The 17,863-nt window shown below is 43.0% G+C and overlaps 1 protein-coding gene across 5 annotated transcripts in view; it reads left to right on the forward strand.

Annotated features, from left to right (window-relative positions):
- Positions 1-17,863, forward strand: part of LOC128890558 (PH and SEC7 domain-containing protein) — a 48,976-nt gene that overhangs the window by 24,157 nt on the left and 6,956 nt on the right. For 4 of the 5 annotated variants that reach the window (XM_054149159.1, XM_054149190.1, XM_054149180.1 and 1 more), the window contains exons 2-10: positions 5,187-5,253; positions 7,787-7,840; positions 14,197-14,569; positions 14,650-15,847; positions 16,275-16,510; positions 16,597-16,790; positions 16,882-17,074; positions 17,195-17,364; positions 17,447-17,663. In XM_054149159.1, the coding sequence (XP_054005134.1) occupies positions 5,187-5,253; positions 7,787-7,840; positions 14,197-14,569; positions 14,650-15,847; positions 16,275-16,510; positions 16,597-16,790; positions 16,882-17,074; positions 17,195-17,364; positions 17,447-17,663 (2,702 nt within the window). Of the gene's footprint in view, positions 1-1,694; positions 1,891-5,186; positions 5,254-7,786; positions 7,841-14,196; positions 14,570-14,649; positions 15,848-16,274; positions 16,511-16,596; positions 16,791-16,881; positions 17,075-17,194; positions 17,365-17,446; positions 17,664-17,863 lie in introns of those variants that run through there. The other variant, XM_054149169.1, reaches the window with a different exon arrangement.

Below are 17,863 nucleotides of genomic sequence, written 5' to 3' on the forward strand. Positions count from 1 at the left end.
TCGGAAATGGTTCGTCAATGGCGGTTAACCTAACGGCTCTTATTACGCAAAAGAGTCGACTGTTACGATTACGGTGTTACATACGAAAACGTGCTTCAAATATTATAATATTTGCAACCGTTGCAGGATAGTGCCACGAATAGCGTTACGAGAATCAATTGTGCTCCGTTGTAACGAAATTATTGATGCACTTGTGCCTAATGAAATTTCATCCCATCCATTGTGTTCCCTTAATGGCTGCCACCTGGATCGATGTCTTTAATAAGAACGAGAAGACTCTGACGCTTTCAATCTCCTTCGATGCTTATTTCATTTTTGCTTATTAAGGACTTGGTGCAATTTTAAATGTTCTTAAATTATCACACTGAATTTATAGATTCAATAATTCATTCTTCTTCTTCTTCTTTTTTTTTTCTTTTTCTTTAACTTTGCTCACAGGTAAGTATATTACGTGACCATACAGATATACATATCTGTATATATATATATCTGACTCTGATGTATAGAATATTTCAAGCTCTACCGAATTCGCATTCAGATAGCAAAGGAGATTCCTGTGAAGAACGACAGCCCTGTAGGAATTTCAATTCCGGAAACTCGGTCTTGCGCACCGACGAGTACCGGCGAATAATCGTAAATTAATCTGGCGATCCAATATCCGTGTAACGGAGGATTAAAAATCGCACGGGGGAAAAAATTTTGTCAGAAAATATTTACGCATAGAACAAAAACCAGTCGAGTTTTTAGCGTTTATTTATCCGAGTGCGAAGTTGGATGCACCAAGTATAACGCTTGAGAAAAAGCGAATAGAGTACCCGTTATCCTCTAATGACGATTAAAAGAACAATTCAAAAGACAACAAATTGTATAGAATAGTTATTAACTTATACAGGGTGTACGTGTTCGAAATGTTGCGAAGCATTTTTTTCCCATGCGTCGAATATCCCCAAATTGAGATGGATCGACGTTAGGGACGTTTTTGTGCCGGACGATGGGCAGAAAGCAGTTTTAATTAAAGCTGATTGTCAGGTGCCAATTAACCGTACGATCCCGTCGGTGCCCGAACGCATAATGTTCTGGACGTATCGCTTTTCCACGGTGCCATTGACGAATCCGGTTTGGAACGGGCCATTGGATACTGACACGCAGCGCCTGAATCGCTGCAACGTTTTAATCGGACAGGAAGTCTTCGTTTCGGACTGACAATTACGCGACGTACGACACTGACCACGTTACACGGAATCGACGGATCGTTTCGAACTTTGTTTCGTCTCTGAAAAATCGAATTGGGGAATTTCATCCGAATATTCTACCAGAGATGGGCAAAAATATAGGAGATGAACTTTTCTAAATTAGAATTACGAATGTACGAATAGAGAGTTCGCAGAATTATTTTCTACCAGAGGAACACTGCTTAGGAAGCCATCATTTTTCTTCTCCGTCGCTTCCTACTGTATGCATAAGCGTTCGTTCGTGTCTAGCGGAACTTTTGCAACACGGAGGCGTCGTTTGTCAACACGCGAGGCTAGGGCGTCGCGGCATTTGTCCCAGGGTGCGTTACACGTGACGATACAACCAGTTGGACAACAGCCCGATGAAAGTCAATGTCACGACGGACAAAAATACGAGCGTTTGGCTGCCAGCAAGACACCGTCTGAATTCTAAACCGTGACCGAGATTCTCGATCAGTCGCATATCGCGCATTCGGCCACGGTGGTCGATGTGCCGTGTGTTCCTGAATTCTCGGCTGCGTCGCATAGCGTTGCGACGTGCCTTTCGCAAATGCCCAATTTCGCGTACTGTCTATTGTGTTGTTGCCGGCCCCTTGATCGATACTTGTCGAGACGCGGCGACAGATTCGATTACGTCGACTATGTTCCCCTCTGTCAGGTGAAAACACTTTGTCCAGCGTTCTCCCTCTCTAACAAACGACGCTGACTAATTTCGTTACTTCGACGTTTTCGTCATTTCATCCATTTATTTGATAATAAACAAAACAAAATCGATGGTCACCTAATACAGTTTTGTTTACGTTCGATGATGACGCGAACGTTTCACCGTGGCGTTTTCCATTTCAAGCGTTTATTTCATTGTTTTTTTAAGTGAACACGTCGACAGGTAGTTACGAGATAACTCGTAATTTGCATTAATGCCTAGGACGGCTATTACGAGTTATCTCGTAATTTGTTTACTTGCCGTATATTGTAACTATAAATGTAACGGATAGCTTCAGGTGAGAAGAAGAAAATCAAGGTTGGCTAACATCGACAGAAAATTCATTAATAAACGATTATAAATGTTGGATGTTTTAATTCGGAAAATATCTTTTTTGAAGAACACATTCTACAATTCTACGCGTTCTCTATAATTATGCTTTTAATAATATAAATTAAGCTGGCGTTTTAGTCCGGATTCCTGAGAAGTATCGTGGCAGTCAACGTGTTGAGGAATTCTTAATTTTTCCTATTTTCTATTTCCGCTGTTAAATCATATTTTTGCACACTAGAGAGGTCGTTTTTTCCCCATCGCACACGAGCCGACTATTGCGTGACTGCTCGAGGTGAATGCCAACGTGTTCATCGTGCAATTAGTTATCCATGAGAGCAACTTATAATGTAACGTAAATCCTGCACGCGTGAAGAATTGCTTGAGTTTATACAGGGTGATACACTCGAGATAACCAATACTTGAGACACACAACGTCCTTTTATATCGCACATAATTTACTTTTTATCAAATTATGCGTTTCTTAACTTTATAATTACAAATGTTTCACGAACATATTCTTATTCCTTTTGTTTTCACATTTGTCTCTGTTTTATTATTATTATTATTATTATTATTATTATTAATATTAGACACAACGAAACGAACGTTTTAGGATATAGTTTATCAGGACTATAAATACGAGTAATATATTATTACCAGCAATTTATCGTTCCATTCATTATTTGAAATTACTACCTTGGCTTACGTTCATTTTATCCGCAGAGGGAAAAATAGGCCGCACGAAAGTTGAATGGCTTCAAGGAGAGCAAAAGTTGGATCAAACGAAACGTTCCTAGCTGGAGGCGTTTCGGAGATTTGAAAGTAGCCATTGTTTCTCTAAATGGGTGTATATATTCCTCCTAACGGGGCTAGGACATTGTTCTGAACGCCAATCACTGTAAATCTGTCCCCGAAGACAATATAAACGCCTGATAATCGTACCATTAGTCGCAATTAGACTGCAGATTTTTATGTACACACAGAATACTCTATAGAAAGGTAATACAAAAAAATATCGAAAGTAAAATTCGCAGAGTAAAATAAATTCCTATAAAGTATTACAAATGGTATTACGATAATATATGAAATGAATGTTTGGACTTTAAAGGGGTTCACGAATTTATTCATAGCACTCTCACGAAGTTACAATGAAAAATCGTCCACAAAACGAAACAACGAAATGGGTAGTTAGGGGCACGAATTAAATTCGATAAAAGCACGCGATTGCAGATACACGGCATTCAAATTGCACGACCAACCGTGCCCAGAAACCGGCCTGGATTAACTGGAACCTTCGTTTCCACCGACTGGCCAAACTTCTTCGATGAAATTATTTCGTAACCCGACTCAATTCGATTTCAGACATTCACAACGCGCCACTATCGTTCACTTGAACTTTCTACGGTGACCACGCCCGACGTCATTTCCGTTAAGCTTATCAGAACAACAAACATCGCACCATTACAATTATCAACACTAATTATATCAGGTGTAAACATTAATTCCGCGCCTTTATGTTCAATCATTTATGACTGTAGATTAAGTAAAAATATCGGGCTGTCTGGAAAGTCCATGTCGATTTTTAGTAGACGGTACAGCTCTGAATATATCGGAATGACTGTAAACAAATGACATGTATACACTCCTTAAAAGATGGAAAGGCTGTGGAACAAAATGGTACATATATCGTTCAATAGATACATGTATGTATATTATATGCCTTTGAAGTTTTCTTAAAAATAGCCATGAACATTCCGGACAACCCAATATTTACCCTCCATTTTGTAAGGTGCTCAGGTTAAACAGGCCACCTAGTACATTAAACCTTTAAACTGTTCACGAGGGGCCAGATTTAATTCGAATTTTGCTACCAAACGATTCCCCACTTGTATCTTTCGTTTACTCGGGTCTGCCCCCTAGATCAATTTCAATTCCTCCCACTGGTCAAGTCGAGTTGTCTCAATAACACCAATTGGATCCATTCAACGTCCGAAATCTTGATGGTATTGTTAGAGCCAGGCTTGTTCCATGCAGAAATATCGACGCTCGCCGAAATGGCGTTCTCTTCTTGGAAGAGCGCCGGTTCAATTACTCCGTTGGTAAATGGATATTCGTGTCTCCCCGACGCTGTCGAGTTACTGGCCCGACCAGCGTGTTTACAACGAAATTTCGGACCCCTGGATTCGCCTCTCTGACCCGCTTAGGGCGAAATCTATTACGGAACGCATCGACGCGCACAGAGGCGCATCCTCAAAATTGATTTACGTGCGGTGGGCTCACCGCGACAGCGAATTTAACGCCAGGCGTTTCGTTTCTCTTTCTCCGTTGAAAAATGGAGAACTGAAACCAATCTAATCTAAAATTAGAATCGAAACTAATCTAAACGAAATTATCCCTAAAAACGAACAACGAGAAACTTAGTATATGGCTTCCCAATGTGGTTTGTCGCGATCTTTGTTGGAATGCAACGATTGCCACTTTCGGGTCTTGAGGAAAAGGGTCTGTCTTTCCTTAAAGCAGAAAGAGGGATGGAGTTCTAGCAGGGACAGAAAGCGACGATCCTCGGTCCGAAATAAGTCAAGCGGTACGGGTCGTCGTGAATTTCGGACACCTTTCCTTTAACATTCTCATATATGTTGTAATCCTTTAGAAAATAAAGTTTACAAAAATACAATTCTAAGAATCTTTATAACGATGTTGGATCGTATTTGTTGCAAGTCCCAAGGGGGATGAACAAGGTACAAGTTTGATGGAACTAATCATCGAACGAATCGGTAGCCTCTGTTCAAGTTCCATTACGCGGTCGAATCGCGTGAAGCGGAGAACAAACAGCCTCTCCGCGGCAATTCGCCATCCTCGACCAATTGATCCTTTTGCGGAGTGCGTTTTCATAGAAACGGTGTCTGTTGGTTTTGCAGGTCGAGGCCGGTGACGTCATACTCAGGGTGGACGAAGTCGATGTCAACCGATTCAGTACTAAAGAAGGTAAGAGTAAGAAGACCGACCTGCTTCAACCGTGATATAATGCACCGTGCAAGTGCGCTCGTTTCTCTCTTTTGCCACCCCTTGCATCTGTTAGAGGTATCGCCTTTTTGTTCTCGATATGTTCCGTTCAAAGAGATTATGTAGAAGAAGATGCAATGTTAGATTCCATCTTAAAAAAAGGTTCTCTATAATCTCTTTGTATTCGTTATTATTTATTACGAATAGCATCTCTTATTCTTAGTTGTCCATGTAGATCTAGGGAATCTAGTGAAAAATTGTCACGACGCGACGCTCGTTTCCTTCCTCGTTGCTCGTTTGTCCTGTTGGCGTAATTCTCAATTTTTCGTATAACCCACATGGAAATTTAGTAAAATTTGGCGAGATACAGAATGGCCATCGAAATTGAACTGGATAACACAAAAGAGAATCGAATACGTAAGAAATTTGAATTGCTTCTTCTGACGAGTCGCAACTTCTTCTCTTTGCATCTAATCTTCATATTCAATTCTCCAACCTCTCGATCCTTCTTCGTGTGTCCATTCGATCTGCAGTTAGGTGAACTTTCATTGTACACTAGGGTAATAATAATCATTTGATTCTGCTCTGTAGAAACTTTGCTCAAGTTCCTGTGAAAAAAAAAAATCTCTGTTCGATAGATTTAAGTGGGAATCGAGGTGAGAACGATAGCGAATAACGGGAACTGAAGGAAGCGAGGAAAAAAGTCTTGCGTTTGCGTTTTTATTTAAAGTGTGAAAGGAAAATTTACGTCCTTATTACACTGTGATGCACTATTTCTAACATTTCTTACAACTTATATGATTTTCTTGTTCTCGTCCATCCATTCCTTTATCATTCTTTACATTTTATTTTAAACTTTCGTCCTTCCGTACTTGGTCTCTATTTTATTTCTTCATTAAATTATTTACATTTAAAAAAAAAACAATATCTTTCCTTTTGTTTAATATGCATCATTCGTTCTTATTTGTTCACACTCATTCTCATTCTCAGGATTGGAACGTTAGGTTTTTTGTTATACTTAATTCTAATATTATACATACTCAGTTAATATCATTTGCAAGCCGAGCCTGCCTTTATTAAAACTCGGTTAGACTATTCATATATTCTTTGTATTTTGTAACATTTGTGTAAACCTATTCAAAAACGAAACATCATATAAATTATTATATATCTCTTCATAACGTACTTTTTCTTTTAGAGATCGTATTGCACTATTATAACATATGATTTTTTCTTTTTCTTTATCGTACATTTACTTCGGATATATCTCGTTCTTCGTACTTTGCTCACATTTTATTTACGTTTAACGGAAAAAAGTCTCCGTTCAGGAGTTCGTCGCAGCTTGTTTCGTCTGCTCGAAGTAACGGTTCCCCAATGAAAGGGAGAGCAAGGATTGTTTTCCCCGAGCGATACGGAGAACTCGAGTTTTCTAAACGAATTTTCTTCGTTACGATGACGCACACGAAATATGTTGTATTCGCTCGGGAACCCCCTGGGCTCATTAGCACTCGGAACCACGAATTTTCTGACGCGCAAAATGGAACGCTTGATTGGCCGCGTTACCGCGGCCGTGGCGGATCAAATGAAACGACCCTTGGTTAATTTTATATCGACAATGCAATTACTCCTTTCGCGGATCCGCTTTGAGCTCGATTTACGACGAAATGAAATGAAGCGCCACACGAGACCGAGTTCAACGTACTCTCCCAGACGTAAATATTCTGACACCTAGTAATATTTTCAATAATCGTCCGCTGATGATCGTATTGCACTTTTGTACCGTGTACTTTCTGGAATATTTTGAGAAAATTCTATTTTCTGTTATTCTATTTTGTATATTACAGTATCTATAATCTTGTTATTACGCAAACGTATAAAGATATAAAATATGAAAAATAAGATACACGTTGGAACATTTGGAAGACGAAATATAGTTAAATGTACAGTTTCTGTTCTTCATCTGTACGTATTCTATGTATGAAAATACTATACAACTGCTTATCGTGCATTCTATATATTCGTACACCGAGTTCCGTTGATAACTGTGAAATGACATAGAGAACGACTGGCACAAAATCCACCTCCGTGTATAGGAAGAGAGGTCGGGAAGAGAAATATTTCATTTTAGGGAAGTTCATTGTGAAGCTACGGGATCTGCGTTTCCGTCCGTAAACGATTAACCTTTCGCTAAAATTGCGGACCAAACGTGGCTCTTTTTCCCCCTCGGAGAGTCCAAAGGTAATCCAAATCTGCCTCCTTAATCCTCGATGGTAACATCCAGCCTGACCTATCTCAACTGCGACAGTACGTTTCTGAATTACGTGGTTGCGACCAAGCGACATCTCGGTTCGCGGTAATTCCCATTCCAGTCGGTTTTCTACCCACTTCCGCCAGTAGCTGGTCGGTGCTTAGTTCTCTTTTCTCGGCGGTGCACACTTTCTCCCTCTTTTACCCTCTATTCCGTCGCTCTTACTTTTCGTCTCCTCTATTCTCACCGCTTCGTTTTGTGTTTCAGTGCTGAAATGTCTGCGGCTCTCGTCGGACCCTGTCACCCTGAAGCTACGAAGGGGTAAGTGAAGTGCGCTGGCAAATTCTCTTATTCGCCTAAAGAGACTGAGACTGTTCGCGGGGGGGGGGGGCGCCGGGTCATCGTCGACGCCTACGGGGTCGTTCAAATATGGCGTCGCGCGAGATTTATATTCTGTTTTGCCCAAAGAGATTACGTAGTAGACACAATAGAGTAGACAAGCCAGTTGAGAAAGTATAAAGTAAGAGAAGAAGGATCGAGTGCACTATCGCCCTTCTCTAACAACGCATGCGCGGTTAAGAAACTTTGGGAGAGAAGCGTTGCTTCGATAACCTTTGGTCAGCGTCAGATGACTCCCTTGATTCCATTCGCTTCTCCCACAAAGTCGTAACATTCTGGTGCACGCGCAAACTTAGACAGAAACAGAGATACTCTCTCCATTTATAGAGACTTACTTAGAGTGGTCAGGTTTGTTTGAAAATTCGAAATGACCGATCCAATATGGCGGGACAGAAAATAAAAATGTTCAAACAAGATTTTGGACAATTTGTCACCGAATGTTCGTCGAATAAATAGCAAGTTTCGATGTTGAGCTCGTTCGCTATCGTTAGATAAAAGTGCTAATTATAATTAGACCACAAGTGTTAGTTAGCTCCCTTTGTTCCAGATACAGTGAACATTTCTCTTTTCATTTATCGCATTTAAGAAACGAATCGAGCAAGAACACCATCGATAGAAATTACGAATTAATTCTCTTCTGCATAATATTTCCTCCGGATGATAGATTTTTTCTTTCGTTTGCTAATTAATTTTTTCGCTCGCGACACGCTTGGTCCCATCGCTATCGTGCTCCGATCGAAGCACCGTGATCGGTGAAAGTACGGAGAGGAAAATCGAAAGAAGTATGGGGACACGAACGAATGGTGTACCTTGCGTTCTCAACGGTGCTTGCATTCCATCGATAACCGTCGTGCAATCAATGTCGCGTGGGCGGTGAATTTCTTGGGCGGTTTTTTTCGAAAGCTGGGAACGCCTCGAGTCAGAAATTCTTTCGTCGCTGTACGTGGGAGAATCATGTACCTATAATACGTAATAATAAGAAAAAACGTAACTACCAAACATCCGTAGCACAGAATCATTTTCCACGCCTACTACCACCATTATAATTCCGTAAAAACCCGTGTCTCCGGGCGTTTATTTTGGAGGGGTCACCCGGCGAATAATTGTATTCACGTTATCGCGCAACGATATTTCGGTACTGGATTTTGCTGGAATGATTCGATTCGTTCGCGTCGAATTACACTTCCACGCAAGTTGAGCCATTCACTGTAAATACTCGGGACTTGCAGTATCAGCGGACACCTGGCCGTGTTGCGTGAGTAGAATCATTGTGTAAACTCGCCGCGGGGCCAGATACAAACGGGCGTTTACAGAACCGTCGTGTGTCTGGCCGATTTACACCGGATTATCGTTATCACTGCACGAGCACCTTGAATTCATTCGACGGCCCTCTCCCCCACGCCGGGAGAGGCCTGGTGTCTCTCTCCCGTCTAATGAAGTTCGAAACGTTGAACAACCTGCTGACCCCGTTAAATAATTACTCCATCAGTTTAACGAACGAGGGGGACAAACTTGCGACACGACTCGACGACGTGAATCTCGATGAACGGTGAAATCTACTCGGGGGGACTGTATACGAATTCGTCTTTTGGCGCGGTCGATTCCTAGTTTCGCGAATTATACATGAGAATCTCGACGAGAGACCCTCGGAAATTTTATTTTATTATTTGTCCAAGTGTAACTTCTTATTTTTTATACGATGGTATATATTTGATGAAGTGGAGGAAAGAAGGATATTTCTGAAAAACTATTTCTTAATGTAATTCTTGAAATTTCGATCAAAGTACAGATTTACTTTTTCGTATAAAGGAATGTATCTTTTGTTTATGTACGTGTTTGTTTTTTTAAATATAAAAAAAAAAAAAGAAAAAAAAACAGTCTTTCATAAGATAACACAATTTTCCTAATATCCTTTTTTCCCCTCATTTAAAAATCGCTAGTTCCATCGTTAAGTCTCCTGCAGAAGTAAGGAAGAAAGGACGTTTCCTTAATAAATGGAAATCGCGGCACGGCAACAGTAGGAAGGAAAACGGAGTGTCGTTTGGAAAATTGGTGCTTAATGCGCATAATATGGAGAACGTGTAGTTAACATATTATCGATTGTCGGTACCGCTAATCGGCTTTTCTCCGGGTAGCGGCGTTCAGTGACCGAACGTCGACTAATTGGCTTTTCTCAGTTGTGTGCGAACGGGATTCGCGGTGTCGGGGAAAGCGACGTATCGATTTAAAACGTGCATCGAATTGCGACCGAGAGTTGCCGGGTGATTTAGTATGCACAAAGTGAAAAACGGGCAAATACAAACGATTTCGCTTTACCGACCGTTTATTTATGTAGAGACGACCGTGAGCCTCGTTAGAAATAAATTGCTGTTTCCTGTTCGCGAAAAACCGATCCAACGAAACGGTCATTCGATGCATCAACTTCGTCTTCGGTCCCCTCGAATATTTAATAACGATTATTCTCGGAACGTAAAAGGTATGCAAACGACAAAGTTACGTTTGAGGGTACTCTTGTATATTAATTTGCATACGGAATGCGCGTTACATAATATGAAGGACGTTGGAGATGCGTTGTCTTCACTCATTTCTAATGTACGTTGTTGTAACAACTGGGAATTACTTGGGTGCGAGAAATTCCGATTATTCCGAGGATAAATTCCAAAAAATAAAAATACCTTTTCTTTGCGGAACGTGTAAAACGTTATTCTACGTTAAACTTATCGCTATCGTTGTATTCTGTCTAATAAATTACTTTCCAATGTTGCCCGTCGAGCCGACCACTTAGCATAAAATACAAAGACGAAAGTTTGCGCGTTGAAGTGAATCGTCGTCCCGTACAAGTCTATACCGTGAAAGGTAAACTAATTGCAGCCCGCGGTGTTGATTAATGACTTCGCGCCGGCGAGGTAATTTAATGACACAATGGCTGATTCGCTTTGGCCTTTTTTACCTGCAGCTGCAGGCCACTGTGGTCGACGAGTTTCTCGAGGACCCTAATCACAGGAGATAAGGTCGCGATGGTTTAATCGTCCTAGGAAAATTGACCGATAGACCCAAAACAGGCAGTGGTTGCAACTGTGAAAATTAACGAGGAAAGTTCGTCCGTTTAAAAGTTAAATAGAAAAATGCGAAGTTCGCGGAAATATAGATAACGTAATGGTAATAAATTAAATTTCCTTTTTTTTTTTTTTTCAAATGACGACCAAGGGTTGAAAATAACTCTTTCAAAGAAATTGTGAAGTTTTAATACTTGCGCAGTTTTATTGAAATCTGCACCTGACAGGTTTACGATGATATCCCCGCGAGTTTGCCGATGACGTAAATTGATAACTCTTAACGGACAGGCAGTAAAAGGACTGTGCGATCGGCGATAAACGTAAAACAATTAATCGACGATTAATTCTGTCAAATATTGACAGGAGTCTCGGTACAGATACGGATACTGTTACATTCGATACTGCTGTAATATCAATATTTCTTTTTACATCGCAGCGAAGGAATTTAATTACTTAACAGGTGACTAATATTTGGTAACAAACATTCGTTGAATTCAATAACACGTATAATTTCTATTATTAATTCTGATGCGCATATTCTGGACCAGATTTTAATATCAATAATGTTTCATCGAATGGAAATCCGATATTAAGCCACCCGGGCTAGTGATATAGATAGTTTGAATTTTATTAATAACAGTGGATAGTAATTTCGGTAGCTGCAGGGAATATTAAGAGCAATATTAAGAGAATTAACACTAAATTATAGATGGTGTCTATTACTTGTAAAAGTTTTATCGTTTTCTGTCCTTATTTCACCCTAGGGTATCAAAATACATAGGCACGGGCCTGACGCACGAATCAATTTCCATTTAATCATTTTACCGCGCTCGATAATCAGTATCGAGATAATTGATCTTCCGCGATGCCTATTACTTTCATTCTAATATAATGCTCGCATTCGGAGTGCTAACGACTTCCTCTTACCAATTACGCAAATTACATAGCAAAACCGTAAATTACAATAAATTCTACATTATGATCCAATCGTCGTACATCATCGAAGGGGGAAGAGACGAGAACATTTTTCAGCTTATTATTCATTTACGGCATCAACCATTTTCTTATTCTAAAAATTCAAAAAGTTCCATTGTCCCCTTACGAATTAATTACCGACAAATTCTCCTTAAATATTAACGCAGTAAATACAATTGCAGTATTCGCACGTTCGCGAAGTCGGAAATAAAGGTCTGAAATAAAAATCTAAATATGCGTTCGAATAAATATTCTATATTTGTCGCCGCGCGTTGGTCAAATTCAACGTCCAGCTTTCCAATAACATTTTGCTCGTCTCTGTCGAACGTGCCATCAAAACACGCTAGTCGAAACGTAAACATGCGACGGCTCGTTCGAGGCTGCACATTTTCCAAGATTGAATCAAGCCCGTTACGTCGTTGCATCGTCGCATATTCCTGTAGACCGTGAGCAATCAATGACTCACTCTGATAGAAAATTGTTTGTTATCTGAACGTTTGATCGTTGGCTCGTGCGCTTAATTGCACGCCCTCGACACTCTCCCTTTTTTTCCAAGCACGCGTGAACAACGACGGTGGCAAACCGTCGCTTTAACCCTCCCCCCGACGACGTCGCAAACCAAGGTAAGAAGAGCGTCACTTCGAGCATAACGACGCTGACGGTTTTCTATGGGTTATTATCGCGCAATTCTATTATTACTATCAGGTTCAAGAGCGACTATACGCGTCCGGCGTATTCTATCATTAGATCTTACTCGCGTGAGAGTTCAGTCACCAGTTGAACAGCGTCGTTTGTATCGCTAGCGTTAGAATCAATTCTCGACTTACAGTCTGATACTTGAAAAAATGTTTCCGATTTAAATTTTATTTGGAGACAATTGGAGACTGTGTTTGTAACCTCGTCGTGTTTTTAACGAATCGAAGGAAAACGATTGTCTATTATTTATGGGAGCATTACACGTCCTAGACACAACTGTCGAGCACGCACATCGAAAACGGTCTAAAACAGAATGGGTCGTTTTAAGGGAGAACGGTCGTAGGTGCATTCTCGTTGCAAGATCGTAAAAGTCGCAGCATCATTGGTCGGTGGCACGACGTAAACGTCGGCCATTGGTCGTCGTGTCGGTCAACAAATGTCTCGCACAGGGCTGATCACAGAGTTACTAGCACCCTGGTTCAACTCATCTACCAAGTGAACATAAATTTATAGATAATATTGGTCGTTGTTGTGATCAATCAGGATACAGTTTTATAATTTTCGAGATTAGGTTACATTCAATTGACATCATTCGATTCATAGGAAATTATTATTGTAGGCCATGACTCGTTGCGTTATTTGTTTAACGTTCAAGTAAAATTCATGAAAATCGCGCAAAAGGATTTATATGAACTGCTTCGTGAAAGCGCCCCGTCGTGTCCACGCGTAGAGCCGTCCCTGGCCACGCGACGGTTCGTGCATTATTGGTCGGGCTTCTTCGTCGTTTTCCGCCGGCCGTAAATCGTATTCGGTGACCAAGAGCCGTTCTCATGGGAATCGAACCTGCTTTCCTCGTCCTCGCGTCTTCCTGGCCGCTTGTGTTTCCCGTTGGAAGTCAACCCCCCAGGGTTCCGCGATGCGGAAAGTTTTCTTTGGGCGGCTTTGGCTCGCTGCGCGCGCTTTGAAGTCCTCCACGCGCCGGCAATAAATTTTCCTCGCCACGAAGAACGAAACAGCCGCAGCGGCGGCTTTTTAATCAGACCTCGCGTATAGCCGAAAGACCTGTCCCAGTTACTCCTTTCTGCTCGCTGAAAATACACTCGCTCTGCCAGCGAGTTCTCTCGCTCTCTCGTTGGCCATGGCAGGTTTTGCGCCCACCTCGCGGAGAGATGCAACGAGATTGGCACACGGGAACGAGAGACGGCGCCTTCCGCGCCGGAAGACTTTTGTCTTAAAAATACAAACGTTTCTCGACGCTGTCTCTCTACCCGCATTAACGAAAGGAGGCATTCGTGAATAGGGTCGCGCGACTTTCCCAGATACGAGACGGTTCAAGAGAAATAGTCGATGAAATTTGAAGGATCGTTCCAACTATTTCGCAGAGATCGATTTTTCTTTATATCGAGATCGAATCTTTATAAAAATTACTTGTCTGTTTCACGAATCGTTATATTAATAATGTCGAGTCAATTTATCGCGACGTTCTATATCGACGATTTAAAGAAATTCTCTTTACCGATTCCAGATAAGATAACGTGGTTATTTCCCCAGATCCAGCAATAAAAGCGCACGTGCGTCGTTTGTTAACGCCTGGGCAGCCGGTGTGCGACGAAACGGACTCGTCGAAGATCTCGCACGAGGTGACGACCCTCGCTAGTAATCCCAGGGCCGTGACGTCAGGGAACGGGGAGAAAACGGAATCTAGAAAGCCTGGAACCCCAGAATTGCCAGGTGGCTCGCCCCAGGAACCGACCGGAGCGACGCAATATGCGACCAGAAGCAACGGTTCCTACAGCGATGCTTCCGGTTCCTCCGAGCTGGAGGCGCTTCTTCCACCCGTCGTCGACAGCTTCAAGGAGGAAGAACGAGCCCAATGGGAGCCTCTGTCTGGCGATAAGTTCACCAGACAGAAGAACACGCCTAGGTATGTGCGAACGAACTTTTGGATTTGATATTTACTAAAAATCTTGATGGGAAAAGATCTAAAGTAAACACTGGTTTTAGGTTCGAAGCGTATATGATGACTGGCGACCTGATGTTGAACCTGTCGCGTACCCAGCAGAGCAGCGGCCTGTTACCGAAACATCAGAAGAAGGTCGACTCGCTTAGGTACAACAATCATCACACCCACCATCACCATAATCACCACAATCACCACCATCATAACTCGGTACCCACCAGTCCTAACGAGATGCTGGGCCATCACCGTGCTTACAAGTGCACCGGTTCGAATTCGGCCAGCACCTCACCGGTGGGGATCAGCAAACGCGAGAACAGCCAATGCCCCGGTCAGAGCGACTCTAACAAACCGAACGCCGCGAGTTTCGGTTACTCGAGCGGTTTCGTGCGCACCTCGCGCTCCGAGGATCATTTGCAATTCCAAAAGGACCCGTCGATGAGCGCGGTGGACATTGACATTGACGACGACGTCACGTCCAGCTTGAACACCCTGTTGGACACGCGGCCGGACAGCGGCCAGGGTCTGTCCAGCGAGCGGATCGTCTGGACGTACAACGCCCCTGTTAGCTCGCCGTCCGCCTCGGAGCGCACCTCGTGCTGCCAAAATGGCAGCTCGTCGCAATCCTCGTCGAGTAGCTCCTCGACGGAGGGCACTAGTCCCCAGAGATCCTTATCGCCTGCCTCCCCTACCTCGGTCTCGTCCTCCGTCATGTCCTCCAATTCTGGATCCCGTAGGTTCCCACCGCCGGTCCCCACGGGCGCCACCGCGACCGCCCTGGGCCCATCCGGCGACGGGACCGCCTCCTCGGCCTCCGGGCTTCATCCCACCAACGGTGACCTCAGTCAGTCAGAGGCAATCAGCAACATGTCCAGTCCCGACTACAACGACGAGGAGACTATGGACATACTCAGTGCCCGCGATATCATGATGGTCAGTGATCCAAGTGACAGTGACTCGACGATACTGGCCAGCGAGCCGCCCCAGAGGAGGCTCAAGAACGCCTCGCAGTCGTCCAACGCGTACGCGACCGCGCAGGACGCTACCGAGCACAGGATAGTGATACAGGTGAAAGGACCGGACAAGGACGCGACGTCCGCGAGGAACACCAGCCCCAGGCAGAACAGACGACGCGGGAACCCCAGCAACGTCGACTTGGTGCCCACCTCCACTGCTCAAGGCACCGCGCAACGGACCTCCGTCACCGCTGCTGGAAGCGTTACCCCTGAATTCGTTGGATATCAGGTAGCCCCACGGAATCAATTGTTGAGATTTTTATTTGATTACATCGAGTACTGCAAGCTTTGACATAATTTGGCATGGTTGAGGGCCTGAGCGAACTACCCTGCTCCGAACAAAATCAATTGGGGACGCTCAAGGCCACTCAGGATCTCCCCTTACTATGTCGTTTACCTACTCCCCACCATTCCAGTTAAGCTACTCCTACGCTATCTGTCGCCCCTTTGCTCAACCCTCCGCAGAGTCTCTGTCTCCTAAACAAAGACGCAGGCCTGCATCGTGTAAAATTAGAAATCCCCATGCAACGTTGCTCACAGTAAGGGGATGCGGGCTTGAGCACCCAGTTGAGTTTTGATTCACCTAAATCACGCTAGATTTGTACAGTTAATTGAAAGATCAAGGACAGTTTCTTATTCTTTAATATATATCCCAGGAGTTGAAGGAGAGCGAGGACGAGAAGGAGGCATTGAATATCTGCAACTACGACGAGAGGCACAGCGGCGCGTCGCCTCCTCAATCTGCCGACGAAGAGAGCGACATCGAGAGCTTGCACAGCTTCCATTACAGTCCAAAAGCAGTGGACTTGCCGTCAGCGGTTCGATTGGCCAAGAGGCTGTACTCGTTAGACGGGTTCAAGAAGTCTGATGTCTCCAGACACCTTAGCAAAAAGTATGCGATATTCTTAATTAATAAAACATCATCGTCCTTGAAATTGTTACGTTTCTATATTGTTGATTGCACGTTTTGGATTCTAGCAACGACTTTAGTAGAGCGGTAGCCGAAGAATACCTGAGATACTTCAACTTCGAACGGGACACGCTGGACGTGGCTCTCAGAAAGTTCCTTGCCCAGTTCTCTCTGACAGGCGAGACCCAAGAGAGAGAAAGGGTTCTTGTACATTTCTCCAAGAGATTTCTCGACTGCAACCCGGGCGCATTCAATTCGCAGGGTAAGCCTTCTCGTTATCACAAGTACCTAACAGCCATACCTGCAGCTATATAAGCGTCAACAATCATTCGTGAATGAAATTGACATTTCAGACGCTGTTCACACCTTAACTTGTGCTATAATGCTGCTCAACACGGATCTACACGGTCAAAATATCGGCAGGAAAATGTCGTGTAATGAATTTATCGAAAACCTCTCGGAATTGAACGACGGTGACAATTTTCCTAGGGAGGTCCTCAAGCAGCTTTACAATGCTATCAAATCGTTCCCCTTGGAATGGGCCTTGTAAGTTATATTCAAGCATTCATTTACAAATAATTCATTAAAAACGAGTGAGTTTTATTGTATACTTATATACATTTATTTATGTCAAGTGTTTATTAACCACTCATATTGCTTGTTTAGAGACGAAGAAGGGGATGAAACAGCGAACCAAGCAATTCAGCAAGGTGATGTTCCAGCGATATCTGGAACTGGCAATCCATTTCTCGACGTGCCAAATGTTACGGGTGCTACGGAGTTCAAGAAGGGTTACGTTATGCGGAAATGTTGCTACGACTCCAACGGAAAGAAAAGTAATTCGTTCTTGCCACACAATAAGATCTCATAAATAGAAAAGGCAAAGGCCTTCTTAAACACGGTGACATCTTTTTTCAGCACCGTTTGGGAAACGAGGCTGGAAGATGTATTATTGTACGCTGCGAGAACTTGTATTATATTTGCACAAAGACGAGCATGGCTTCCGTAACGATAGTTTGCACAACGCGATACGCATTCATCATGCGTTGGCGACGAAGGCGTCGGACTACACGAAAAAACAACACGTATTCAGGTTACAGACTGCCGATCAGGCGGAGTATCTCTTCCAAACGAGGTGAGTGCTGCTTCAAAAGTCTTGATAAGTGAATCACTAGACTAGGTAATTCGATCCGTATGGTGTACACTGTTACCCAAAAGTTAGGACACCCTTTGACCTTAGCATCTGTGAGAGAAGGTAAATTAATTTTAAAGGTGGAAGGGTGGTTTCGAACTTTTGAGCCTTAGTATGTATGAGTTGAAAGCTGACACAATTTT

The sequence above is a fragment of the Hylaeus anthracinus genome, unplaced genomic scaffold (genome assembly GCF_026225885.1).
Source record: "Hylaeus anthracinus isolate JK02 unplaced genomic scaffold, UHH_iyHylAnth1.0_haploid 0, whole genome shotgun sequence".
Lineage (NCBI taxonomy): Eukaryota > Metazoa > Arthropoda > Insecta > Hymenoptera > Colletidae > Hylaeus > Hylaeus anthracinus.